Raw genomic sequence first — 19,550 nt, 5'->3', positions numbered from 1 at the left:
CTGTAAGTGTGTGTAAATGTATGTAAGTGTGTATAAATGTATGTAAGTGTGTGTAAGTGTGTAAGTGCAAAAAAAAAAACCAAACACCTTACCTGTCCTGAAGCACCCGATCACCTCCAGGTCCTCCATGCAGCAGTGGGTGGCGGCATTGGGGGGAAGCAGGAAGCAGCAGACGCGATGCGATCACGTCTGCTGCTTCCAGGAGGGTCCTGCGATGATCGCTTCGCAGGACCCTCATGACAGCCCCCCTGGCTCGTTGCCCAGGGGGGCTGTCATCGCTAGAAACTCTCTGCAGCGGCGGCACATGCCGCCGCTGCAAAGAGAAGACTTTAAATGCCAACGTATCCCATACGTCGTTGGCAGTAAAAAGGTTAAAGCATATAATAGAAACTTGGCCGTCCCAGCAGAATTTACCCCTCTGCCCTTAGCTTTGTGTGTGCCATACTCCTGCCTGCCCCATGCCCCTGTGTGTGCCATACCCTACTCTACCAGTAGTTCTGGGGAGTTTTGCCTGCAACTTGCTGCACTACTCAAAAAAACATGTTCAGTCTGGCACTCACACCAACTGGCAGATTTTATCGCTGAACGAGAAAACTTTTTAAACCCAGCCGATTCATTTTTTTCCCGATAATGTCGGGCTGATTAATGGGCCGACGATCGTTCATACACCATCAACTATATGATAAGTTAACAGTATAATCAGATCGTTCTGGAATCGGTCATTTTAAAGTAAAAAATCGGCTCGTGTATGGCCACATTTAGACCTCTTTGCTTGCAAGAGAAATAAATACTTGTACAGGTATAGGACCCATTATCCAGAATGCTCGGGACCAAGGGTATTCCGGATAAGGGGTCTTTCTGTAATTTGGATCTCAATACCTTAAGTCTACTAAAAAATCAATAAAACATTAATTAAACCCAATAGGATTGTTTTGCATCCAATAAGGATTAATTATATCTTAGTTGGGATCAATTACAAGGTTCTGTTTTATTTCTACATAGAAAAAGGAAATCAGTTTTAAAATTCTGAATTATTTGATTAAAATGGAGTCTATGGGAGACAGGCATTCCGTAATTCGGAGCTTTCTGGATAACGGGTTTCCGGATAAGGGGTCCGATACCTGTACAACAATTTCATCCTCAGGAGGTTATAATAATTCTCTGAGGTCGTTTTTTAAATCATTCAGAGATTTATGGTGCCAGAAAAGAATATTTTGCTGATATTTGTGTCCCCGATTCTCTATCTGTACCAGATGTTGCAATGTGTCAAGATATACCAGGGAACATAAATATTGGTTTAACATGCTAACTTGAATTTATGACTTGTCAACCATTTACCCACACGTTCCTCATTGTTACACACGTATTTTTAAACTGGATAGAAATAACTTCAAGCAATATATCTGTTCAAAATAGTGTGTTAGTGAAGGTGTTTTATCTTCACGCTTTTGGACTTTCTTCCAATTATATGGATAAAAACAACCGCTAAATCCATTTGGGATGTATTGCGATGATTAACTGCCATTTATTTTTTTGTCAGTTCTGTTTCAGCAGTACATAATTCAATAAATAATATATTGTATTGTTTGTGCAAAAGGTACTCCAACAAGAATAGATATATTATTGCCAAGGGACCAATATATATACAGTCCGAGTGGTGCACAGCTGCTAAAAAATGTATTAGGGTCACAATATAAAGAACAAAGATATATATATATATATATATTATATATATATTTACATGGATAAAGTATGATCCTGTCCAGTAATCTATGTCAACTTTATGTGTTGCCTGTGGTTTATGATAGTTGGTACTGAGGTCAAATGGTAAAAGAGTTTCTGACCTCTGGGGGGTCTCTCTGACTGCTGCAGCAGTCAGATAATTTCAATTGGTATAGCCCTGAAAGGTTTCTGTTTAAACCTGCTCTATTGCAGTTCCAGTTTTAAATATGAAATAATAGGCATAGGGGACCATTTATCAAGGTACGATCGCTTCAGAATAAATATTTCATATTTTTTCTAAGTTTTCGTACTGTGCGTATTTTTTGTGGCTTTTTCATTAATTTGCGCAGCTTTTTCGTACTTTGTGCCAAAAAGCGCAAAATACGACAAAAACGTATTTGTCGCGCCTAGTACAAAAGTTCTGTATTCATTCAAGCTTCGGTATCGTGACTTTCCTTTGGTCAGGTTGGAGCTGCAGAGTGCCTTTGAGTCCTATGGGAGGCTTCCAAAAATAGAAGGATCAAAGTCAGAAAGGTTTTTATCGCCGTTTATGATCGTTCGGATACAAAGATTTTGGGACTTTCGGATCACCAATACAATATGATCGTGACTAATACGATTTTTTTTTTTAATACGATTCAAACTCGTACTTTGCTGAATCAGCCCCATAGAGTTGTGCAACAATAACACAGGCATACTACTACTAGGTCTGCTACTTTAATTTAGGAAATGTAAAACATTGACAAAAGTAAACACCGAAAATGTCATGTCTGTACAAATATGGGAAACAATTTAATGAACTTATAGGAGTCATTTACCATCATTTACCCATACCCCGGACACAAAATTGGGCCCCTTAGTTCATTTTTAGAAATCTGACACAACCTTCACACTGTGACTGCAGGTACAAGGAAGTCCTGTCCTGTTTCCGCCCGACCACAGGCATCCTTCACAATTTAAAAGAATGACTACATGTTTCTCCAACTTGCACCTTATGAATATAGTGCTGCTTAGCTCAAGCAGTGCTGTAGTCATGAGCAAAGTGCAAGAACCCTATTACTTTGTTTTCTGACTGCAGAATTGTGTGCAGAGAGGGCTTTTTACTTGTTTTTTTGCACTTTGCTCCCCTGCCAAGATAATAAATGAGCTTATGTATACTTTTAAAAAAAATAATATACACAATTTGCAAACTTGTACTTATTTTTATATATTGTAATTATAAACTGTTGTTTGTGTATATGCTCTTGGCACTATAAGTTGCACACTTAGTTATTTGTCAGGGCCTGACAATTGCACCCCTAAGGTGATTTCTATTTAGGAGGAAGTAATTCAGTTTGCCACAACATTCAACATCTTAACAGTGCACAAAAAAAGTGGGTGAAAACTAGTACAGCAGTTAGAGTACAGCTGGTTAATAAATTCTGGTGATCAAGATTTCAATGGTAAGCCTCTCTTAGCTGTAGACTAAAAACATGATGAATTGAAGTTTCCACCACTGCCGTACCAGTAAAATGATAGTTTTGGATTTCCTATACTTTTTTATTTTGTTTCACTTCAAGGTGGTGGTAGCTTTGGGGTCCTCCTGTAATAATAGGCCCCCCTTGTGTGATTTATCTGAGAAGACTAAATATATGCAATGGCACTTGGTGCCAATACTTGCAAGAGTGGGGAGCTCGTTTACATACAGTATATTGATACTCATTTATGGGCAACTGCAATTGTGTTGCAGTCATAATTGAAGCCTCTTATTTAATTGTCCCAAAAGATGGACGTACTGAAACTCCTTAACATCGGTATTTAGTAACCATTTTGTTTTCTTACTTTGTGTATGCTCTTATCAAATTAATTACTTAGTGGAGGCATATGAGGTGAGTTGGGTATTAAAATGATATTGTATTGGACAATGCATTCATTTTTAAATGGTATAGAAACAGTCTACATATTGTTACACATAGTAAACCTTAACCCACAAATCTAACAGGTACTGTAGTAGAGGAGTCCCAAGGATCACACATATGAACACCTTCATCTGAACTGTAAATATTTGCAAATGGCATAATAATTAAAGAATTTTTCTCACTCTTAAACAAAGCAAATTTTAGGGGGCTGATTTATCAAAATCCAAGTATGCATTTTTCCATGATTCAAGAAAAAACTCACCGAAAAAATGTGATGGCAAGATATGCTCGAGAATATTCTTAAGAACCACAAATAGTCGGTATTTATTAAAGAAAAAATAAGTCACCAAAAAAAAAACTTAACAAGTTAAAGCTAGTAAAAGCCAGTTCATTAAAACATTTGAGTATTTTAGTTTTAGCCTCATTGGAAATTAATGGACAATGTGATTCTCGTCAATGTAAAGGTTAACAAAGGTCCAGGACCGGATGGGATTCATCCCAGGGTATTAAATGAGCTAAGCGCTGTGATTGCCAAACCTCTTCACTTAATTTTTCAGGATTCATTGAGGTCTGGCATGGTGCCGAGAGACTGGCGGATTGCTAATGTGGTGCCGTTATTTAAAAAGGGATCCCGTTCTCAGCCTGAAAACTATAGGCCTGTTAGTCTGACGTCAGTAGTAGGAAAACTTTTGGAAGGGGTAATAAGGCATAGGGTACTTGAATATATTGCAGTTCACAATACTATAAGTTTGTGCCAGCATGGTTTTATGCGTAACAGATCTTGCCAGACTAATTTAGTCGCCTTTTATGAGGAGGTGAGCAGGAACCTCGATGCTGGAATGGCAGTTGATGTCATCTACTTGGACTTTGCTAAAGCGTTTGATACAGTACCTCACAGAAGGTTAATAATCAAATTGAGGAATATTGGTCTAGAACATAATACTGTATCTGTAATTGGATAGAGAACTGGCTGAAGGATAGATTACAAAGAGTGGTGGTAAATGGAACATTTTCTAATTGGACCAGTGTGGTTAGTGGAGTACCGCAGGGGTCAGTCCTTGGTCCTTTGCTTTTATCTTGTTTATTAATGACCTGGAGGTGGGCATAGAGAGTAATGTTTCTATTTTTGCTGTCTTGTATAAAAAAGGGCATTGACTCAAGGGATGAAAACTGGTTAAGGGGATGGAAGATTTAAACTATGAGGTTATAGATATAGATAGCCGGAGCGCATATGTGAAAAACAAAAAATATATAATAGTGCAAAAACGTTTACATAAAATGAGCCCTTCTCCCCATATAAGTGAACTTGTGCTCTACGAACATATATAAACACCAAAGTGCAGTAGTATAAACTGCTTACCAGATGGCAATGTTAGCAGGCCAAATGAATTAGATGTACTCAAGTGCAGATTGTAGCTAAATGGATAAAAAGTATCCTTATGCAGATTGCAACTGTATCCAAGTGCAGATTGTAACCGGGTAAAACTTTCGTCTGATGGTTACTTGAGATGTAGCGAACTGTTCGCCGGAGAACTAATTCGCACGAAAATCGGGTGTTCGCAAGTTCGCGAACTTTTAGCGAGGTTCGCAATTTTGGGTTCGCCTTAGCTGGAGCCAAATTTTGACCTCTCACCCCAGAGCCAGCAGATACATGGCAGCCAATCAGGCAGCTCTCCCTCCTGGACCACCCCCGGACCACTCCCTTCCATATATAAACCGAAGCCCAGCAGCCATTTTACATTCTGCCTGTGTGTGCTTGATGAGTTAGCATAGGGAGAGAGCTGTGCAGGGGTTTGAGGGACAGTTTAGGTAGCTTTGCTGACTAGTAATCTACTTTCTACTGCTCTGTATGTAGCTGCTGTGGGCAGCTGTCCTTCTGAGGACTGCTTTTATTTTCTGATTAATGATTACAACAACGTATTTTTCAGAGAAATTTTTGCCCTTGATCCCCCTCCTGCATGTCACTGTCCAGGTCGTGGCACCCTTTAAACAACTTTAAAATCAGTTTTCTGGCCATAAATGGCTTTTCTAGGTTTCAAAGTTCGCCTTCTCATTGAAGTCTATGGGGTTCGCAAAGTTCGCACTTTTTGGCAGAAGTTCGCAAACGGGTTCGCGAACTTTTTTTGTGAGGTTCGCTACATCCCTAATGGTTACGCACCTATTTTTGGCGCTGTGTTCTCTCACACACTTCCATAGGTGTGCATTAGTTTATTTGAGACACTCCCCCTTTTTTTTTTTTTTTTTAAAATACTGATGCGACCGTAGGTAGGCATTGGATGACGTCATAAACGTCAGACGAAAGTTTTACACGTGGTACTGACCCTACATTAAAGGGCTATATAAGGATAACTTCTGGGGTGATGTGACTATTTGATTTACTGTTACTTATGCTCCTGAGGAAGTGTACCACCAGTACACGAAACGCGTTGGGCTTCTTAAGAACCTGTATTTCTTCTACATCTTGTAAGTTATATTGATTTTAGCAGTTTTCCTATAATAAATAATATTGCACCATTTGCTGCTCTTCTCTTTGTGCCTCATTGAGGATACAGCTACAATCTGCAACAAGATACATCTGACTTATTTGGTTACAATCTGCACTTGGATACAGTTGCAATCTGCATCAGGATCACTTTTTATCCATTTAGCTACAATCTGCACTTGAGTACATCTAATTCATTTGGCCTGCTAACATTGCCATCTGGTAAGCAGTTTATACTACTGCACTTTGGTGTTTATATATGTTCGTAGAGCACAAGTTCACTTATATGGGGAGAAGGGCTCATTTTATGTAAACATTTTTGCACTATTATATATTTTTTGTTTTCCACATATGCGCTCCAGCTATCTATATCTATGAACGTCTTGGGACCCAGTCAAAGGGGTTGATCTAAGGTGGAGCTGCAAGCTTAAACGCAATACGATTTGTTATATTGACTGCACACTGTATGGAATTTCATCACATCTAGAGCGCTGAGGACTTGGTATTGTATATACCCCACTACAGATTCAAACTATGAGGTGAGACTGTCGAGGTTGGGGTTGTTTTCTCTGGAAAAGAGGCGCTTGCGAGGGGACATGATTACTCTGTACAAGTACATTAGAGGGGATTATAGGCAGGTAGGGGATGTTCTTTTTTCCCATAAAAACAATCAGCGCACCAGAGGTCACCCCTTTAGATTAGAGGAACTGAGCTTCCATTTGAAGCAGCGTAGGTGGTTTTTCACGGTGAGGGCAGTGAGGTTGTGGAATGCCCTTCCTAGTGATGTGGTAATGGCAGATTCTGTTAATGCCTTTAAGAGGGGCCTGGATAAGTTTTTGAAGAAGCAGAATATCCAAGGCTATTGTGATACTAATATCTACAGTTAGTACTAGTGGTTGTATATATAGTTTATGTATGTGAGTGTATAGATTGGTAGGTGTGGGTTGTGTGTACTGGGTTTACTTGGATGGGTTGAACTTGATGGACTCTGGTCTTTTTTCAACCCTATGTAATTATGTAACGATATGTAACTATTTCATGTAAGACAAAAGTCACCTGGGAATATTCTGTCTCTTAATAAGCTATTCTTCCTGAAAAAAGTCACATGAGTTTTGTCCTGGTTATCTTTTTCACCTCATGTTTCTTTCACAAACTCGAATTGTAATCTGCTCTTCAGTGTTGTGTTTTAAAATGATTATAAATTATGATGATTCTGTTTAACATGTCAGTAACCCAAATGCTACACAAACCATGCTTTTGCAGCCCTATTCAAAACAATTTGCCAAAACCTAAATTTCATGCTACCAAAAATTTTCAATTTTTCATTTTTCATTTGCAACTATTTTTAAATGAATATTTAAATATCTTACTAGCTAACACATTTCCATACTATATGAAATCCCAAAATGTCTCCTCTAAACATATAAACTTTTTATTAAAAAATCATATGTTCCAGTAGAAAATTAAAGCAAAAAAAAAAATAAGCGAATAAAAATGTTGATGTTATGTTGTAATGCTCTTACAGTCGATTCATTGGGGTTCTGTCTAATCTGAGAGATGCTTTATTTAAAATTTATACCAGACAGATATCTGCAGTGTCCAAGGGCCCACCAGAAAACTCTTAGATCCTAGGCCCACTCTCTCCTTCTCTGTTCACTCACTTTCTTTAGTCTCTTAATTACTTCTTTTTACATACTATTATCTATCCTTTCCTCCATTTCTTCTGTTTCTTCTCATATAGAATTGAGTAATGGCCATAGTACAGGTATAGGACCAGTGGCGTAGCGAGGGGGGTGCCGAGGGGGCCATGGCCCCGGGCGGCGTATCAGAAGGGGCGGCGGCGGCTCCTTCTCTCTTACAGGCAACAGGCGTTTTTATAAGGTTGCGCCCGTGCGTATGACGTCACACGTCAGCGACGAGGCGCAACCTTATAGAAGCGCCTGTTGCCTGTAAGAGAGAAGGAGCCGCCGCCGATGGTCTGTTGGGGGTATGTACTATGGGGGAAATTGGGGGCACTGTGTGGGGGCTACTGTCTATGGGGAAATTGGGGCACTTTCCATGGGGGGGGCCAGGTCTTTGTGGGGTATTGTGTATGGGGGCACTTCCTATTGGGGGCACTGTGTATGGGGCAATTGGGGCTCTGTGTATGAGGGCACTTTCTATTGGGGGGCAAGGTCTTTGGGGGGTATTGTCTATGGGGACACTGTGTATGGGGAAATTGGGGCACTGTGTATGGGGGCACTTCCTATTGGGGGCACTTTGTATGGGGCAATTGGGGGCACTGTTTATGGGGGCACTTTCTATTGGGGGAACTTTCTATTTATGGGAACTGTGTATGGGGCAATTGGGGCACTGTGTATGGGGGCACTTTCTGTGGGGGGGGGCAAGGTCTTTGGGGGGTACTGTCTATGGGGGAACTGTGTATGGGGAAATTGGGGCACTGTGTATGGGGGCACTTCCTATTGGGGGCACTGTCTAAGGGCAATTGGGGGCACTGTGTGGAGGGGGCTGTCTATGGGGACACTGTGTATGGGGCAATTGGAGGCACTGTCTATGGGGAAATTGGGGCACTTTCTATGGGCAATTGGAGGCAATGTGTGTGGGGGGCACTGTGTATGGGGCAATTGGGGGCACTGTGTATGGGGGTACTGTCTATGGGGCAGTTGTATGGGGGGACCGTGGCCAGAATAGCGTTAGGGGGGCCTGGCCAGCATAGTGTTAGGGGGCACTGTGGTAGGGTGACCCTAATACTTTTTATGTCTGTGTGTCCTGTACTGATGGGAGGGGCCCCGTGATTTCTGATGGCGGCCCTGCCACCATGGGCAGCCACGGACGCACAGCTGAATCCACTTTTGACAATTATGACATGCGCACCGCATTTCAAATTCAATAAAAAAAAATAAAAAAATTTAATGCTGCTTTTTTTATTTTGTCTATTTTTTTTAAGAATAACTAAATAGAGGGGCGGCAAATTTCCGGTCGGCCCCAGGCGACGAAAGCCCACGCTACGCCACTGTATAGGACCCATTATCCAGAATGCTCGGGACCAAGGGTATTCCGGATAAGGGGTCTTGCCGTAATTTGGATCTCCATAACTTAAGTCTACTAAAAAATCAATAAAACATTAATTAACCCAATAGGATTGTTTTGCATCCAATAAGAATTATTTATATCATAGGTGGTACTGTTTTATTATTACAGAGAAAAAGGAAATCAGTTTTAAAATTCTAAATTATTTGATTAAAATGGAGTCTATGGGAGATGGGCTTTCCATAATTCGGAGCTTTCCAGACAAGGGATCCCATACCTGTATAGGCACACAAGGCAAATGGTTGAGTAAGCAGGGGGGCCCACTGACACCTGGGCCCACCGGGAGTTTTCCTGGTATCCTGGTGGGCCAGTCTGACACCGGATATCTGGTGGTGGGACTCTTGTTCTCGTGCCCTTGGCAAATGTTTCTTTTACCCATTTATTAAAACTGCCCTGACTGATTTACAGAAACTGAAGTAACAAATAGCTTTCTGCTTGGGTTTATATGAAGAACATATTGCTAAGTTTATTCATGCATTTCCTGTCCAAAGATAAATGGAAATATTGCAAATATTTGCAGGCCATGTGGATAACTGTTATATAAAAGAAAGGTCATGCATTAGTAGATGGTCATAGTCTATGTATACAATTGTCACAAGTGTAGCACTGGCCGGATGGAGCCTATGTGCTGTGTAACATTGTGTAAAGAAGCTACAGTTCAGGGCAGGTAACTGGCAAACAAACAAATGTGTTTTACAGGCCAGAGAACAAAACCAGGTCAGCTATAACTTGGACTTGAGGAGCAAATTTTTATGCCTTTTATGGATTTGTGGAAAAATACACTATTTTGCCTGTTGCAATTTTTTTTGTGAATTCATGCCAAAATGCATGTGTTGCTGTGTATTTTATTTTACTTTAAAAAAATACTAACAAAATTCAGATTATGCCATTTTGTTCTGACACTCATGCAGTTTCTTTTGGCATGCTTTTACATTACATTACATTAACATTTATTTATAAAGCGCTAACACATTCCACAGCGCTGTGGGTTACATACATTGGACATACAGAGTAACATATAAAGCAATCAGTTACCGATACAAGAGGTGAAGAGGGCCCTGCCCAAAAGAGCTCACAATCTACAAGGAGAAAGGGTTGAGACACAAGGTGTGGGAATGGGCATGACCAGAGTTGTGAGAGGTGTGGCACAGGGTATTGCTAAACTAGATTAGGGTAAGCTTCTCTGAATAAATGTGTTTTTAGAGATCTCTTGAAGGCAGAGAGATTGAGAGAAAGTCTGACAGTTTGTGGGAGCGAATTCCAGAGAAGGGGGGCAGCCCTTGCAAAGTCTTGAATGCGAGCGTGTGAGGAGGGAATGAGAGAGGAGTTGAGGAGCAGGTCAGTAGAGGAGCGTAACAAGCGGGTTGGATGGTATCTAGAGATGAGTTCAGAGATGTAGGGTGGGGCAGAGTTATTGACTGCTTTAAATGTGAGGGTCATTAGTTTGAATTTTATCCTGGATGGTAGGGGAAGCCAGTGCAGGGATTGGCAGAGTGGGATGGCAGAGGAGGAGCGGTTGGAGAGGTGTATGAGCCTGGCAGCAGTATTCATTATGGACTGGAGAGGGGACAATCTTTGGAGGGGCAGGCCAATTAATAGGGAGTTACAGTAATCCAGGTGAGATATTATAAGAGAGTGAATAAGAATTTTGGCAGCATCTTGGGTGATAAATGATCGGATTTTGGAGATATTTCTTAGGTGAAAGTGACATGATCTGATAAGTGATTGGATATGAGGAGTGAAGGACAGGGCAGAATCAAGGACAACCCCAAGGCACCGGGCCTGGGAAGATGGGGTGATGGTAGAATTGTTAACCGTTATAGATACCTCGGGAACAATGTGGGTGTTGGATGGGGGAAAGAGAACCAGTTCAGTTTTAGAGAGGTTTAATTTAAGGTAACGTTGGGACATCCAAGTGGAGATAGCGGACAGGCAGGAAGAGACGCGAGTTTTGGGCAACATCGCCGGTGATGTTTCTTTCTAATGTTAATAAATACACCACCAACTGTCTGAATTGAACCCTGGACCTTAGCATTGGAAATTGGAAGCCAGGAGCCCCTACACCAAAAAAAGTTATAAGTCTTGGTGTATTAGAACATATATTTCTTTGTGGCCTAAAGTCCAGGTGATCACGGGACATCACAGATCTTCCTTTACCCACTAAGGACCAACAATCACCCTGACACAATGGAAAACATATTTTCCTACGAGAAATAGTTGTGGCATAGTGCAAAGGCGCTTCTCTATCAGTTTAGGGCTATGTATAAGATGCCTTAACAGCAATTTAAATTGCCTTCTCTGTAACATTTTAGGTTTAATTTAATCATTTTGTCCAGTGTCAATGACAGTTTTCCAATACAAACAAAGAACTTGTAAAACCATACCTTCCCATAACACAATTAAACAACAAGATCGTAACATGGCATAATAAACACTTAGGTTACAGATCTTTAAGTAAAATCAACATTTTTCAACTTACACCCTTTTCTTGAAATGCCTGCTAGCTAACACAAATGGGCTGCCTGCCATGCCAGCCACTATCTGCAGCTGCATTAGGTAGGCAATTAAAGTGCACCCTTCTCACCCTTGGGTCACTGTGATCAAGGAGACCAATGAACACCCTCAGCACCATTGTGCTTTTTTGTGTAGGTAATACACACTTAACCCCCTAGCAAGCATGTTCTAACAGTCCCTGCCAGGAGCACAGTAGGAGGGGAATAGCCAATCACAGTTCTGCATCTCTGCACAGTTCTGCAAAGGCAGGCTTCAGTCCCCTATCAGGTTTGCCTAGCTGTGCTGAGTGCCGCCAGCCTGCACAGCCTGGGAAAGGAGTCAGCAGGGAGTGGAACAGATGGATAGGACTGGTAGGGGTTTTCAAGGAATTTCTAATAAATCAGCCTGAAACATTACTTTTTTAAGCACATTCCTTCTATATTTAGAGGAATATAATGCACAGGCACATTCTTGTTTTTTATGCAATATGTCTCCTTTAATAAAGGTTCCCGTTGCTTCTGGGTGCATTTAAATTGTATAAGTGATTTTGATCTAAAGTTTAAAAACATTAAAAGCTCTAACCAATGTCTGAAATGAAAGTAACATAACCACAGAACAGGCTTTGTACTAAACATGGGGAAGAAGATTGGGGTATGGGAAGTATATTCCTAAATAATCCCAATGTGAGCACAACCTAGATTATATTACAGATTGCCTTGGTATGATTTATTCTGTTCTCATCTTTTTTCTACCCATAGTGCTATCAGGATAAGTGATAAGATAAGCAGTGTAGGAATCTGTGAAAATAAGAAAATCTTTAATAATAATCTACTGAAACTAAAATCCCTTCAGCCATAAGTGTTTAACCTTAACTGGCAATGAGCAGACAGTAATGCATTACCCTAAAAGAAATGGATTATCGGTCTTGAATACTTAAGCATTTGAGAACTGAATATAAAATAAACGGTAATTCATGAGGAACCCTCTGGGGCATGATCAGTAAACATTTCCAAAAGCCAGCACCAAGAGAAAATGCCTGTTTAAATGGTGTACACACAATCCTGATCTAGATTCTTCACTTATTGTTTAAATATGTATAACATCTTAAACCTTACATTTTATGTATCACCATAAACTTCCATTTACTTTATAGCATTTGTTAACAAAGGTGATACATTTAATATGTAACTAATATAAAATCCCTTTCTGCTCTATATAAAAATGAATGTTATGACATCTATCAAATTTGAATTATACATACTGTATTCTAAATGGCAAGTTCCTTCTGAATATAATGGTTTTCAGACGTAAGATAAAGATAGAGTCTTAAAACATTTTTGTTTTCCCTTGATACTTATGAAAAGAACTGTAAAAACTATGAATCTCTTTCAACCTTAATTCTAATTTAAAACTATTTCTGAGTTAAAAAGAATCATTTGAGAACAATATTGAAAATAAATAATAGAAAAGAAGGAGTTCATGCTTTGATAAAAACTTATATTGACTGCACAGAGCAGGTGTACAGTTTGGTGACAAAGTGGTTTTAAGGGTAACATCAGATTCCTAAGCTTTAGCAAGTATGAGCCTGGCGTGCTTGGCATAAACTGCATTTTCTTCTATTTAAGTGCCAGCTATGACTGTGATAAGTAGGTTCATAATAACTGATCCAAATACAAATTTTCTTTTGTGCACTCCATCTGTAGACAGTGACTTGGTAAGAAGATGCCAGAAAAGAGAAGAATTGTGACTGGCAAAAGATTCCACTGTCTTGTGCTCCTTCTTGTAGCTCCATTCACAGGCATGACATTGCCCTGTGTGAAGCTACATGGAGCAGATATTAGTGCAAAAATGCATACTTTTGCATTCCAGCATTCCATGTAGCTCCACGCAGGCTGATGCTATACCTGTGAATGGAGCTACAAGATGGAGCATATGAAGAAATCCGCCTGGGACAATCCGCCTAGGTAAAAAAAATTCAGGCAGATAAAAGCAGATAATCCCTTTCGTGTGCCTCTGCCTTGAATAGAAATAGGGTCACAGCAGAATCGTGTCTTTGTGCCTGATATCAACATTGCTTTCTTATCTTGTGCTCTCATTGGCACAGTATACAAATCATTGTAAAACAGCTAGGCACTGTAATGCAATATAAAAAAGACAATTACTGCTAGGGGTTTGGAATTTACAGGTATATTATACAAGGTAAAAATTACTGCAGAGAGCAGCATGCTGCCAAACAAATATAAATTATAGCAGTCATCCTTTGTCCCTTCAATATTCCACAAACTATGGTAAAATACAGTTTACAATAGATATAAATGTATAGCAAATGGTATAAGGTCTTCTCCTTCGTTGTATGAAATTAGACAAATTTGATTTGAAACAAGGGCCCCCACAGAAAAACTCATAATACAGTTTTAGAATCTTTTGGGACAGAGGTGTAATATTTCTGCATACTCAGCAGGCAACAGTTTTGCAGCAAAACTGAAGCATTTGAATGTGTCCTTAGTACAGATATGGGACCTGTTATCCAGGATGCTTGGAACCTGGAATTTTCCAGATAAGAGATCCTTCCATAACTTGAATCTTCGTACCTGAAGTCTAATAAAACATTATTTAAACAATAAATAAACCCATAGGATTGTTTTGCCTCCAATAAGGATTAATTGTTAGCTTAGCCGGGGTCAAGTACAAGGTACTGTTTTATTATTACAGAGAAAGTAGTTAGGCAGGTTATATATATAGTCATTATGGGTGAACGTGATGGACGTATGTCTTTTTTCAACCCAACTTACTATGTTACTATGTTACTATGTTACTATGTATGTAGAAAAGGGAAATACATTTTTAAAAAAATGATTTGATTAAAATGGAGTCTATGAGAGATGGCCTGTAATTCAGAGCTTCTGTATAACAGGTTTCCAGATATTGGATCCTATACCTGTATAAAGGTCCCAAAAAACATTGCAGATGAACATACAATGAGAAAATGGTGAAAAACTTGTGTCAATAAAACTAGCCAATAGCCCTGCATGGCTATTATTGGCCATATTTCCCTATCATCTGGGCATGTAGAGCACTCAGGGGGTTGGATAGTGGCAGTTTTCTTAGACTGTTTGTTAATCCTACTCAGATCTTTGCTGGTTTGTACAAACTGATATTTTATCTGTCAATTTAGGCATGCATGGCGCATTGGCAAATGTGTAAGTGAGAAGAGCTGCAACACTGTCAGATACACTTCTTTGCACCATATGCCTAAATTAACTAGCTAGCTAGCAGATTGATGGGTTGAGTAACTGTCACGTCAGCTTCTCTGAGGGTACTTCATGCTTTGTAATACATTCAATGCTTAATGCAAAACAGTGCACTTTGTCAGAAATGTACGCAATGTATGCATAATACACATTTTAATAAATTTGGCCCTACATTTACAATTTCCCAGTAGCTGGCTGCACATTTGCTGCTAACTGTTCAAGGGAAACAGTTACAGTGCAGTAAAGTGGCAAATAATTCCGTACACAAATGTATAAAGCAGCTCCAGTAGCACTGCACATTCTGTGTAACCTAGCAACTTTATAGCTTCTCCAAAAATGTTCAAATTGCTGTGCTTTTTTAAACAGCATTTTACATAGAACGTTTGATACCAGAAATTATTTACAGCCTGAATTAGTCTCATTGACTTCAATAAGTAAGGACAATGCAGATTTCAAATTTGCCCACCCAATTCAAATTTGCCCACCTTTATATTTTTGTCTCTCTCTATTCCTAGAAAGCAAGCATTTCGTTTTAAAGCAACAGTTGATATATAATGCCCTGACAACCCATTAGACAGTTATCACTATGTCAGAAACAAGCACAAAAGACAAACACTAACCTATAAGCTGCATTCACATATGGAATAACAGACTTTTCACAAAGCCTATGTCTAGCTGAACACTTTTTAGTAAAAAGCCAGAGCCTATATAAATACATTTATAAGTAAATATCTATATATTGCATATGTACATTACCTCTCTCATCTGCATAATTCATGGATATGGCTAGCAGTAGAACAATTAATCTCCTCATTTTTCAATGATTTGTGCTGCCAGACAATGTGCTTACAAATGCACCAACAGATAGTTCTACATATTTATATATTATTGTAATAAATCATTAATTTAAGCATTAGGCAAGGCAAGCTCAGCCCTGACCTTTGATTTAGAATAAACAAAAAAAGACAGCAAAATACAAATATGCAAAGGGAACCTTTCTGCAAATTCAGTCATTCAGTCAATCATTAATAAAAGGAAACTAACCCAGCATTGGTTAATGGGTTCATGGATAATTAATTTTACTTTTTGGGTTTTTTGTTTTTCATATACCATAATAATAATAACTAAAATAATAATAATAATAATACTACATACATTTAAAAATACCTTAAGCACCCTTCCAGCTACTATGAGAATTCTTAGCCAATAAACAGCCTTGCATTACAGCCTTCCATTACTCCTGTGACTTTTATAATTGGCTCAACTGCCCCTTCCCAGACTAGTACCTGTAGAACATGGGTCACACTGGACTCTCTTACCCAGAATGGGCCTTCGTTAAGTTAAAGAGGAGACTGCACCTCCCATGCTGCTATATAGAAAATAAGAACAAACAGGGTGGCAGAGGTTCTTGCAAACCAAAGAAGAAAGAAAGTTTATTCACAACACAGGGTTACTCACATATCCTTTTGGGGTAGTAATCAACGGAGCACAAATTTGTAATACGCTTTTGGAGATCTGCCTGTCAGGTTTCTAGATACATCAGCAGGGCCTCTCTCAATGGCCTGGATCCGCACACTAGATCAAGGAAAACACATAACCTAAATCCCTGTTCTGTATTATGGTCCCTACACTACAGGGCAGTCTTGCCTGAGGGGAGAGCTACATTCAGTTATCAATGCTTGCTGAAGCACAAGCTGTTGTTACTAGCTTCCCTTCCTATCTTACGTTTCTAGTACATACTCTGATAAAGCAAAACCTATCATTAACAACACCTTATTCCAGGAGTCCCTGTATCCTGAACTTCACCAATGGCCAACTACTCTTGGGACCTTTCCTTACTGGGTCCTACATCCCAGGCTCCCAGCAACATCCACCCTGTTACATGGGTGGAGGCCAAGGAGGAAGTGCCACCTTTGTCCCAAAGCTATATTAAGTGGCCACCCCACCTGCTATCCAATAGCATACACATGTAAATAAACTAAAATAGATACAATTCATTCTGCCAAGTAAGTAAGGGAACTAATCTTGTAGGGGTTTAAAGCCATAGGAGATTTTTAACCCTAAGGGTTCCTACACTCCTATGTAAGTTTACTATACACCATTATAGCTTGAGGAAACTTATTGTAGAATACAGACAAGTCAAATACAAATCAGCTATAATAAATACGCTCATTCATGACAAAAAAGTGTAGTCACTAACTGCTTTAATAAATCTGCCTCTTGGAATTCCAAGAAAGCAGTAGTAGATTAATATTTAAGGCCTATGGTACACAGAATACAACTCTGGTATAAATATCTAAGTAGATAATATTAACTGCTGATGAGTGAGTGTAAAGATTTAGTAACTGTCTTAAAATGATGAGCTTTTTAAGTGTACCTTGCACTTTATATTAACTGCTCACCACAAAAAATGTGAATAAAAGACTGACGTATTGCAGCACTTAGTGTCATGTAGCAGTAGTAAAGGCTAATAAAATCATATCATGCATGAAAAATAATTGCATATGCAAAAATAATGGGTTAGACCTCATATTGCACATGCATACAGTTTCTTAAACTGTAATTGGCATGGTCAAATAACTTATAATAATATTATCCGTAATACCGTCGCTAACTGTCAACTGGGATAACATGGTTTACTGGACCAAGGTAACCTTTGCCCCGTTCCTCCATAATAAAGTAATTAGATAAGGTGAGGGTTAACCAGTTTCCCTAAGATAATATTGGTTTAGAGCTAAATAGATAGTTTTAGTGGGGAAAGAGGTTATAACGTTAACGTAAGTGCAGTTCTTGTCTAGTGAACTTTTTCCACTCAGAGGAAGGTGCAGGTGAGAAAATAAAAGGATTAAGTCTGCTAAAATTCATTTTTGTACGGACAGTAAGTTTATAAATTATATCCCAGAACCCAAAAACATATGGTAGACTAATTGGCTTCACATCAACCTGACCACAGCGTATAAAAGATTCAATTAGATCACTGGGGCAGCTGTTAATAATTAATATCTCCATAAAAACTCTGCAGAGTTCTGCATTTATAAATATATATAAATTTGCATTTATAATACATTTGCATTTATAAATATTGTAAACAAATACAATTACAGGTAAGAGACCTGCTATCCGGAATGCTCAGGACCTTAAGTTTGTTTTTAAGGGGTCTTTCCTTAATTTGAATCTCTATACCGTAAGTCTACTGAAAAATCATTATAACATTTATTGAACCCAATAGGATTGTTTTGCCTCCAATAAAGATTCATTATTTCTTAGTTGGGATCAAGTAAAAGATACTGTTTTATTATTACAGAGAAAAAATAATTTATTTCAATAATTTTGCATTATTTGATTAAAACTGAGTCTATGGGAGATGGCCTTCACGTAATTCAGAGCTTTCTGTATAATAGGTTTCTGGGTAACCAATGTTTTTTTTTATATGTGGTTTAATATCATAATAACCTTAACATGTATGACTTAAATAAAATACTGCATATTCCTAACTGCTGTATTCAGGCCCGGATTTGTGGCGAGGCCACAAAGGCCTAGGCCTAGGGCGGCACAATTTTAGGGGCGGCATGCCGCCTCGCCGCAACGAAATTTTAACATTTAATGGCCATACGGAGCAATGGGGACTTCTCCCCACTGCTCCGTATAGGAGTTTAAATGGCACTTGCGTCGGCGCAGCACAGCATGGCAGGGAGGTTTGTTTGCGCATGCGCTCCGGGGAGAGAGGGGGGCGCGAATGGGGGGCGGCCTCGGGGCGGGTGGATTTGAAATCCGGCGCTGGCTGTATTATAATACAGGGTAAAGGAAGCAGTCTGCAGCTTCTTGAAATTCTGCAGGTAAAAATGGTGTGTTTAACTCTTATTTAAAATTAGAACAATATGTTTATTTCTGAGGCAGAACCCTGATAAATACCCCAACATGGAAACATTGACATCTTAATTACATCAATTATAATAAATAAATATAATACTAATTATAACAAACTTGGAATACATTAGCATGACTCATTAGAACCCAACAACATAGGGCTGAAATTGAAATGTTTTGTTCTCATCACTCTTAAAGAAAAAAATAGTGCCATCAATTTGATTGATTTGTTAGTGGGCCCAGTTGGACAACTCCTGATAAATGCTTACTCAGAATTCGCATTTTTCCTTGTTAAACAGCATTATGCCTTTGTAAATAACATATTTTCTGTTGTTATTTGTTTGCTGTGCAGTATCTATTGATTGGAACGCAGCTCCGTAATTTTCCTCTCTTCATACGTCTGCAATATTCTGTACTCTTTAATAACATCTTTGTGAGTTGTAATGTGGTAGTGTTTGCTGTGAAAAAAGTAATTATATGAAATGAATAAAAGTTAACAGCACTTTGGATTTAGGTTATGTGCCCATGATAAACAGATCAAAATTTGTGCACCTTTTCAACTTTCTGAAAGCTATGTCACAGAGTGCATTCCTGCTTGCTGATGTTATCTTTGTTCAATTTACTTACCCTGGAAATCTCAATATTATTTTAAAACATCATGGTCAAATATTCTTAATTTGAATGGTGAATGTTGTTGCTATATTACATATCCACAGTTTTTCAACAAATGTACTGCATGAAGTTTGT

General features: G+C 39.0%; 1 protein-coding gene across 1 annotated transcript in view; it reads right to left on the bottom strand.

Moving 5' to 3' along the window:
* gc (group-specific component (vitamin D binding protein)) overlaps window positions 1-15,771 on the bottom strand; it is a 75,001-nt gene extending 59,230 nt beyond the window's left edge. Inside the window, 1 exon segment of the mRNA NM_001015745.1 lies at window positions 15,693-15,771. Coding sequence (NP_001015745.1) covers window positions 15,693-15,750 — 58 coding nt within the window. The 5' untranslated portion in view covers window positions 15,751-15,771.
* Window positions 15,772-19,550: the final 3,779 nt, after the last annotated feature.

Source organism: Xenopus tropicalis, chromosome 1 (genome assembly GCF_000004195.4).
Source record: "Xenopus tropicalis strain Nigerian chromosome 1, UCB_Xtro_10.0, whole genome shotgun sequence".
In the NCBI taxonomy this organism is placed as follows: Eukaryota; Metazoa; Chordata; class Amphibia; order Anura; family Pipidae; genus Xenopus; species Xenopus tropicalis.
This window is presented reverse-complemented; position numbering and strand designations above follow the sequence as displayed.